General features: G+C 45.1%; 1 protein-coding gene across 1 annotated transcript; it reads right to left on the bottom strand.

Moving 5' to 3' along the window:
- Nucleotides 1-7,239: 7,239 nt before the first annotated feature.
- LOC119947880 lies at nt 7,240-9,792 on the bottom strand. Its single transcript, XM_038769531.1, has 3 exons — nt 9,547-9,792; nt 8,668-9,345; nt 7,240-8,586 (listed from the first exon to the last, which is right to left on the bottom strand). Exons 1-3 carry the CDS (start codon nt 9,790-9,792, stop codon nt 7,240-7,242), a joined length of 2,271 nt encoding a protein of 756 aa, XP_038625459.1.
- Nucleotides 9,793-10,278: the final 486 nt, after the last annotated feature.

The following is a 10,278-nucleotide window of genomic DNA, read 5'->3' as shown; positions in this document are numbered from 1 at the left end:
GTAGCCCAACGTCACACAGCAGACAAGTGGTGGAGCAGGGATTGGAACCTAGGTCCTTCTGACTCCCAGGTCCATGCTCTATCCACTAGGCCATGCTGCTTCTCTTTGTCTTTCTTTTAGACTCCTTTGTCCAACCTGATAAATAGTCATTTAATTCATTATTTTTCACCCTACAGCATTCTGGGACTTATGATATGTACCTGCCAAAATACTGAGGGACTTTAACTTCTACCTCTACAGTCCATCTTCATTCTTTTTCTCCTTCTTAGTCTCTTTTTCCTCCTCTTTTTCTTAATCTTCTTCAACCCATCTCCAGTTTGCTACCCTTCTTACCTTACAAGGTCACTGATCAATCAAGCAAGTAGTAGTATTTATTTATTTATTAAATGGCATTTGTTAAGTGCTTACTATGTGCCAGACGCTGTACTAAGCACTGGGATAAATACAAGCTAAGTCCCTGTCCTTTGTGGGGCTCACAATCTCAATCCCCATTTTACAGATGAGGGTACAGAGACACAGAGAACTTAAGTGACTAGCCCGAGATCACACAGCAGACAAGTGGTGGAGTCGGGATTAGAACCCAGGTCCTTCTGACTCCAAGACCCAGGCTCTATCCACTAGTCCGTGCTGTTTCTCATTTATTGAGCACGTGATGTTTGCAGGGCACTATACTAAACACTTGGGAGAGCACAATAGAATCAGTAGCAGCAAGGGACAGGAGAAGAGATGGTACAAGGTGTGGAGACAGGTTGGTTGGGAGTGAGATAATGGGATGCATTGCTGGGGATGGGTAGTTTGGGGTGATGGTGAGAGAGGGGAACAGCAATGGAGTGACTGCAGTTTCTGATCCTGGGCTGAGTCAAAGTAGTTTAGGGCCCCTGTTCCTGTAATTGTGAAACTTCTCACTTTTCTAAAGGTCGTGATTTAGGCCAGTGTAATTCTTTCTGGGACAAAGTCATGTTCTGAGCAAGCATCAGACTGTGAGTGACATTCCAGAGTTCCTCTGGCAGAGGAGCTGGTTTTCTTTCTTCTGGTGTGAATTTACCAGGCCACTGTGATTGTTTCCAGGCCCAAGTAAGGGTCTGAGAGGTCTAGGGTCTTAGAAAGGTGACCCTATGTCCCAGGCAAGGAATTCAGTTGTGATTCAGGTATCTAATGAAGATTCCTCTGGGATAACCTCTTAAATTATTTCTTAAACTGCTCGATTTGTCTTATAATAAAGGATTGCCTCTTTTTTCTTCTTTAATTCTCTTGAGACCCCACCAAATCAGCTCCCCTCCTTCCAAAAGGTTTGTAAGAATCATACGACTTAGTACTTGCATTACATTTATGCTCCTGACTTAGGTGATGCCCTAGAGCCACAGTGACTGGAAAAATCAAGAAGTGGGTCCAATTTTAAGTTGGGGGAGCCAGAAAACACAGGCATTTTCAAGATACCAGGTGAAGATTATGTATCGAAAAGCAAATGATGTATATTTACTTTTGGACAAATAAGTTGTTTTAACAGTGATCTGCAATCAGTTGTGTTTAAATCAAGACAGGCTATCACCTGAGGACCAAGGAATCAGACTGAGCTCTGTTAACTGTTTTGTCACAGTTCTGCAAGTTCTCTTGGATAGAGTGCCATTAAAATAAAGTAGAAAGAAAATTTGCTGACAAAAATGCCCTAATGGCAACAAGTGGGATTTAAGAAAGCCAAGCATTGGGAAATTGCTTCAAATGCAGCCACTTAAAACTTTTACTCTTCTAGCTTTGGAAGGGTTTTATTAATGTCCTGGTAATAGGAACATGATTTGGGGTTTGTTATTATTACATAGTATGAATGTATAAGCCTTTCTAGGATCATATAACTATATCAATCTCATACACAAGAGGAGTGTTTACCCCAAGGGAAATGGGTCAGAATCCTCATGATTAGAATCCTCTTGGAAGTATGGTGTGGGTTTAAGAAACTAAAGAATTCGGTTTCCCTGCCACCTTTCTTCCTTTACCTTTCCATACTCTATTGATCAGCCTCCTTCGATTGAGATGTTTTGGGAAGAAATCCAGATAGTGCTTTCCTGCTCTGCTCCAGATGTTTGTAATAATGTTCTTCTGCAGTGAATGGCAAGGGTACAGAGATAATTTTTCACGGGAAATAGTTCACAAGCTATACCAACCAATGACTTCATGGAGGGAAAACAGAGATACTATTATTCATTCATTCATTCATTCAATTGTATTTATTGAAAACTTACTGTGTGCAGAGCACTGTATTATGCACTTGGGAAGTACAAGTTGGCAACGTATAGAGACGGTCCCTGGTTGACAGTTCACATAATAACAGAGAAGCAGCATGGTCTAGTGGGGAGAGCATGGGCCTGGGAGTCAGAGGACCAGGGTTCTAATCCCAGCTCTGGCACTTGTCTGCTGTGTGACCTTGAGCAAGTCACTTCATTTCTCCTTGCCTCAGTTACCTGATCTGTAAAATGGGGATTAAGGCTGTGGACCCAGGCGGGACGTGGGCTGTGTCCAACCTGATGGTCTACCCTAGTGTTTAGTAGAGTGCCTGGCACATAGTAAACACTTAACAAAAATCACAAAAAAGACAAAACAAAATAGAGCATACAAGTATGTCCCTGGATCAGGTCATCATCTGACCAGGGTCAGTATAAGGAACTTTAAAAAAAGCTGATTCTACAGGATAATTTCCTGTGAAATTCCTGAAGGGAAAGGCACCATTTTGTCCATAGCCAGGAAGGAACCCATTCTCTTGTTACCACTCCCCACTTTACGTACTCCCAATCCTTCTCTCCTTTTTCCTGCCCTCCCAACAAATCTGAGTCAGGCTTGAACAACCAAAACTGGAAAAGAACAGACAGACATTTTTTAAAAGATAAGAGTCATATGTTAGTATGTTCACAACTTTTCCATCTGGTTATCTTGTCTGGGTTGACTAGAACTAAATTTAAGCTCCTTGTGAGCAGAAACCATGTTTTTATTAAATCAAATTCAGCACACTGCCTCACCCAGCATCTTCAAAGCCCTACTAAACTCACATCTCTCTTGTATTGTGCTCTATCAAATGCTTAGTACAGTGCTCTGCACAGAGTAAGTCCGTAAATCCTCAATAAATACCACTGATTGATTCAAGAAAGCTTCCCTGACTAATCTCTCATTTCTCTTCCCTATTCACCCTCCCTTTTGCATCACCTATGCACTTGGGTCTGTATCTTTTAACGTATGAATACTAACCCCAGCCCTACAGCACTTATGAACATATCCTTATTTTCTGCTGCTTCCCCTATCTGTAATTTATTTTTAAAAATCTATCTCCCCCAATAGATTGTAAGCTCCTTGAGGATAGGGATCCTGTCTACCAACTCTACTGTATTGTACTCTCCCAAGCATGTAGTACTGTGCTGTGCATACAGTAAGTGCTCAATAAATGCTATTGATTGATTGATTGAATATCGTCTCAACATTGTTTAGGGATAATGATTTTCAGGGAATGCTGTCTTATTTTAGGTCTATCCAGCAAGCATTTTTTTTTTGCCAACCTTGCCCCTAAAAGTGGAGAAGGGATGTGTAAAATGCTACATAGCATTTTTTTTTAGATTTTATAATCCTGAATCAAACCATACTCTATGGAATAGACTGTACTATTGTAGGAAACCAGTGCTGCAGCTACAATTTCCAGCAAAGAATAGGGATCTGGGATTTTGTGTGCTGTTTTCCATTCAGACTTTCCCCTCTTTTTCTTTCTCTTCCACCAACCCCATCAATTTTCACTTTTACCGTTGGCCGTCTGAGTAGAGGTAAAAGGGACCCAGAAGCCTCACTTCTGTTACTGGGAATCTGAGAACTGACTTCCAGAAAAACAGTATAGATTCCTCCTCAATCAAGCAAGCAATGGGATTTACTGAGCACTTACTGTGCACAGAACAATTCACTAAGCACTTTGGAAAGTATAATACGAAAGAGTTGGCAAGAGCAATCCCTGCCCACAAGGAGTTTAAAATCTGTGGGAGGAGACAGACAATAAAATACATTACAGATAGGGGAAATGGTAGAGTATAAGGATATGGACCTAAGTGCTGTGAGTCTGGCCTGGAATGCCCTCCCTCCACACATCCACCAAGGTAGCTCTCTTCCTCCCTTCAAAGCCCTACTGAGAGCTCACCTCCTTCAGGAGGCCTTCCCAGACTGAGCCCCCTTTTTCCTCTCCTTCTCCCCATCCCCCCTGCCCTACCTCCTTCCCCCACAGCATTTGTATACATTTGTATAGATTTATTACTCTATTTTACTTGTACTTATTTTATTATTCTATTTATTTTGTTAATGATGTGCATATAGATTTAATTCTATTTGTTCTGACGATTTTGACACCTGTCTCCATGTTTTGTTTTGTTTTTCTGTCTCCCCCTTCTAGACTGTGAGCCCTTTGCTGGGTAGGGACCGTCTCTATATGTTCCCAACTTGGACTTCCCAAGTGCTTAGTACAGTGCTCTGCACACGGTAAGCGCTCAATAAATACGATTGAATGAATGAATCAAAGTCCTTAAGATGTACACAGCCAAGTGCATAGTCGATAGAGAGAGGAGGGAGTAGAGGGGAGGGAGGAGAGGAGAAATAAGAGCTTATTCCGAGAAAGCCTCTTGGAGGAGATGCTATTTAAGGAGGGTTTTGAGGGTGGAGAGAATGGTGGTTTGTCAGATATGAAGGGGGAGGGAGTTCCAGGCCAGAGGCTCAGCATAGGCAGGAGTCAGTGGCAAGATATACGAGATCGAGGTACAGAGAGTTTCTCAGGTTCCCACACGTAAATAATTTAAACCCAGTCTGGTGACATTATTCAGGAACTAAGAAGCAGCTTGGCTCAGAGGAAAGAGCACGGGCTTGGGAGTCAGAGGTTCTAATCCCGGCTCCACCACTTGTAATAATAATGGCATTTGTTAAGCGCTTACTATGTGCGAAGCACTGTTCTAAGCGCTGGGAGGATACAAGGTGATCAGGTTGTCCCTTGTGGGGCTTACAGTCTTAATCAAGCGCTTAGTACAGTGCTCTGCACACAATAAGCGCTCAATAAATACGATTGAATGAATGAATGAACCATTCAATGCTAATGAAGAATGTTCTGCACTTCATCTTTATAGATAAATGACCGGATCAATCAGCTGAGCGTCCATTACTGAAAATGTTACACCTCCCATACCCACACTGAGACTCACAAAGCATCATCTGATAATGACCCACTTTGTGTAGGAAGAATAGTTCTCTATGTAAAACAAAGGAGTTCCAGTGGCTCACACTAGCGTGAGCCAAGTTGTTTATGACTGAACTCTAAAGCATCAATGGCATCAACTAATGTTTATCCAGCGCACCTACTTTGAGCAGAGGACTGTACTGAGTTGTGTGTGGGATAGCGGCTCCCTCTACCCACCAAATCAGAGTCCGGGTCAGGATCAGAAAGAGTCTTTATTCTTTCTCATGAGAAAGGGCACTACCCCCGTCGCTCAAACAGCATCAGCCAGGGAGTGCGCTTGTTGATTGTACGAAGCTGATTTTTATAGCCCTAACGCATCCTCTTCCTCCCACCGACTATCCCCTTTCTCCATTGTCTGGATACTTAGGGCGTACAATTTAATCGCGGCAGCTAGCACCCAACACGCGCTCACATACAAGGCTGACAGTGGCCTTGCGGTTTAACCTGCATCCTGTTTTTTGGTTAGCTGCGTCCTGTTTTTTTGTAAACAGGTCCTGCAATGTGGCTGTTTTATTTTCCCTTTATCTCCTTCCGGTTTGTCGTATCTGGTGTAACCCGGCCTGGCCCGGGGAGATAGCTTCTGCCTTCCCTCCTGGGGTCTCATGAGGAAACTTCACTGGGTTCCATCCCTCACAATCCCCCCTTTTTCTTTTATCCTCCCTGAAGTTTCCTCACACCATTGCTGATACACCTCCTCGATCATTTCTTCCTGAGGATGTTCATCAGAATCAGATGGGTCCATAGTAATTAAAGGGATCCATCCTTGTGCTCTCATGATCATAATTTTAATTTCTCCATTCCCCGATACTTGCAACATTTTTTTTTTTTTGAGCTCTGTAGTGTCCTAGTGATTCATTTCATCATACAGGGCAAATAGGAAGGAGTATTATTCCATTTATAGCGAGAAGCAAGAACCATAAGACTTGTCTCCACCAGGCGCCTCCAAACCAAGACATCCATGAGGTATCAAAAGGAGTCTTCCAGGTTTGCACAGGGACATGGGCTAGTTTCCTTATTTCCTGAGCTATTTCCATGACCACCCTCCCATTGTCATCAATTTTTTTTTTTTTTTGGACAACAGGTTTAATTTTCCACACACACCCCCTTCAGCTGCTAATAAATAGTCTAAAACCAGCCGATGCTGTAAGATGGTCTCCCTGGTTTGAGTGGCTTGTTCTGCTAACAGACCAAGGGCTCTCGCCATTTGATTAGTAATAATTTCTAAAATCCCCTGGAGTCTAATTAGCCAGTTGAGCACAGAAATCGGAGTTCGGTACCCCCAACTCTCATCCTGAGCCCACGTGGCCGGACCGTAGGTCCTTATTATTCTTTCCGGAGGCCACTGGTCTCCCCACCCATTTGCGTTCCCAGTACTTGTTAACGAAGTATCGGGAGACCTCTTTTCTCTCCTATCTTTTAAATTATTGTCCTGATTTCCCTCCTGCCCCGGCCGGAGAAAGAATTTTGGTCTAATTAAGCCAATATAACAGCTACCTGACCAATCTGCGGGCAGGTGTGTATATGCGGTCAGGATGCAGATCCAATAATGACCCTTATTGTTAATGACCCTTATAATTAATGAAGCTGTTCCCTCTCCTCTCCAAATAGTTGGGTCCTGTTGTAATTTGGCCTGGGGTAGTAGTTCTGCACGGTTTTGTCCCCTACGGGTCCTCCCAAGACACCACTGGTGGAATCATACTGGCATCTCCACAACTGTCGGGACTCTTTCCTCTCACACTTGCCCACATGGTCGCACCAGGACTCATCACATCTGCTCCAGAAGGAGGAGAAGTGTCCTGCCTAATGGAGTTACAATTCCTAAGGTACAGGTACATTAAAAATATACCCCCAACCACAAAAGGCAAACCAAACCGAGCTCCCAGAACCCACTGTCCCTACTGGAGGTAACCTTCAGGGGTCATAAAGTCCGCAGTCTCTGGGTCCTGATGATCAAGGCAGCCCCTGTTAAGTGGAAAATTGGGGTTACCAGTCTTTTCTTATTCCCAAGGGATATCCGTCTCTCCGGGTCCTCTCCGGATGGTGTTCTTCATACGGTCAGGATCGCAGGAGGCAATTGTCCACTCTAAAGATTGTTGGACAAGTCCCTTCACTCTAGTATGAGTCCAGCCTCTTTCTTTAGTCCGCACTGCTGTGTCTGCGGTGAGCAATATCTGGAACGGGCCTTCCCAGATCAGCATCAGTTTCTCCTCCTTCCACGCCCGAATGAGGATCCAATCGCCAGGCTGGAACTTATGTACAGGATATCCCATCGGAGGGGTTTGAGCGATAATCCCCTTCCTCTGTAGGGAAAACAAATAGCTCGACAGAGACTGTACATATTCTTTCAGAAATCTATCTTTGGACAGTCTAGCTGGGTAGGGGCGACCATATAAGAGTTCATATAGGGATAATCCTATATCCCTGCGGGGTTTGGTCCTAATGCGGAGGAGAGCTAATGGTATGCATTTTGTCCAGGGGAGTCGTGTCTCTATCATCAACCTGGTGTGCTGTTTCTTGATTTCCCGATTCATCCTTTCCACCCTGCCCGAGGAGGGAGGGTGCCAGGGAGTATACAAATCCCAGAAAACTTCTAAGGCTTTCATCAAAGACTGGAGGGCCCGAGCAGTGGAATGGGTTCCTTGGTCTGAGTCAATTCTCTGTATCAATCCATATCGGGGAATGATTTGTTCCAAGAGGGCTTTACTCACCGCAGTAGCGGTGGCCTGAGCCAGGGGAAAGGCCTCCACCCAGGACGTGAGGAGATCCACTACCACCAATAGGTATTTCAGCCTACCCACAGGGGGCACCTCGGTGAAGTCCACTTGGATACTCTGGAATGGTCGAATTCCTGGAGGCCGACCTCCCGAAGGGCGGCGTCGCTGGGTGTTCTTATTCGTCCTTCGACAAATAATGTAGCCATCGACTGTCTGCCGGGCGAGTGTATAAATACCAGGACAGATGTACTTTACCAGTACTGCATCGCACAGGTTCTGGACATCCCAATGGCTACCTTGGTGCAGGTGCTGTAATACCTGTCTTGTTGTGGCTTCATTAAGGACCTTCCTTCCATCTGGGAGAACCCACATCCCGTGCTCATCCTTCTGGGCTCCCAAATCTTGGGCCCCCTTTGCCTCTTTCTCCGATAGGGATACAGGCTTCAAATTAGAAGGAAACGTAGGAATCAGGACCAATATAGGGTCGGTCATTCTCTGCCCGAGTTCTCCAGCCCTTTTTGCCTCCTCGTCAGCCAGACAGTTCCCTCTAGCCTTGAAAGAGCTTCGCTTTTGGTGGCCATTTACATATACTACAGCCAGGGCTTTGGGTAGATGTAAATCCTTCAATACCTGTTATAATAGAGTGGTGTGGGCTGACTCTTTTTCCTGGCTATTGATCATGCCTCTTTCCTCCCAAATTTTTCCTAATACATGTATGACTCCCCAGGCATACTTGGAGTCTGTATAGATATTCCCTTCTCTGCCTTTCAGGAGTTTCAGGACCCGACTTAGTGCATATAATTCGCAGGTCTGAGCTGACCAAGGATTGGGAAGTTCACCCAGGTCTACCACAGCCGTTTTGTCTCCATCGATAATTGCATAGCCATTTCTCCGTTTCCCTTCCACCACTCGGGAAGAGCCATCTATAAACAAATTGACACTGTCAGGGATGGGAGACTCCTGTAGATCCTCTCGGGTTCTTGTCTGAAAATCAATCAGTTCCATGCAACTATGTCCCCCTTCCTTAAGCTCCACATCAGGTTCTCCCACCAGGAATGCGGCTGGGTTCTGATTAGTGTCATGGGAGAGTATCAGGTCATCTCTTTCGAGTAGAATGGCCTCGTATTTGAGGATCCTTGGATCTGTCAACCATCTCCCAGCCCTCTGATTTAGAATAGATTTGACTTGATGAGGAACACTGACAACCAGGCTGCCCCCAAATGTCAGTTTCCTGCTCTCTTCTACCATGATGACCGTGGCAGCCACAGCCTGCACACAGGTAGGCCACCCCTGAGCCATGGATCTAAGATCTTGGAAAGAAAAGCCACCGGCCTCCACTGCCTCTCCCATTGTTGGGTTAACACTCCCAGAGCCATCCCTCCGTCCACACTAATGAATAAATGAAAAGGTTTCTCCAGCGAGGATAACGCCAGCACCGGGAGTGACCTCAGGGTATCTTTCAACCCGTTAAAACAGCTCCTACCCTCCTCATCCCAGAGGATGATATCCGGTTCTTCCTCTAACCAGTGTTGGTATAACGGTTTTGTCAGGGTTGCATAGGAATCAATCCACAACCTACCACCAGCCCACCAGCCCCAGGAATTTCCGCAATTCTCTCTTAGTCTTGGGGAGCTGAATCTGGAGTATTCTGGAAATTCGGGCTGGATCCAGTTTCTTGCTACCTTCGCTAATGAGGTGGCCTAAATATTTCACCTCTTTTCCCACAAATTGCATCTTTTTCTGGGAGACCCTCAGTCCCCAGTCCCCCAAGAAATTTAGAAGCTTGACAGAAGTTTTGCTCACATCCTCCCTCTTTGGTCCGGCTATCAGTGTCATCAATATATTGCAGAACCAGAATCTGAGGGCTGAAGGCCCTGCCTTCCTTCAAGTGAGATGGGGTACTGTTTTACTCTGACCAGAGTCCCCGGTTCCCGTAGCTTAATTTTCAAGGGGGCGATATTCAATTTTCCCCGATTTTGAGATCCCGCCCAGACCCTTGGATCAATTCGATTCTTATCTTCCTCTCGTAATAATAATACCCTTTGGGGAACAATCTGGGACCCCATCGGGATGAGCCGGATAGACATCCGGATGATCAAATCCCTTCCCAACAAGTTTACCCCGGCTTCGGGTGTGATCAGGAATTTTCCCCAGAAGTTTGACCTTAGGTATTCTAGTTCTAAGGTCTTTGCAACAGGGACAGGGAAGTTCTCCCCCTTTACCCCCGAGATCATAATGGTTTCCCTCCCGATACTGGCCCCGATTGGCAGTTTGGTTAGAGACAATTGGGTAGCGCCCGTGTCTATCAAAAAGGTATAATCT

This window comes from Tachyglossus aculeatus, chromosome X4 (assembly GCF_015852505.1).
Source record: "Tachyglossus aculeatus isolate mTacAcu1 chromosome X4, mTacAcu1.pri, whole genome shotgun sequence".
NCBI lineage: Eukaryota > Metazoa > Chordata > Mammalia > Monotremata > Tachyglossidae > Tachyglossus > Tachyglossus aculeatus.
The sequence above is the reverse complement of the archived record's forward strand: the minus strand, read 5'-3'. Positions and strand labels throughout refer to the sequence as shown.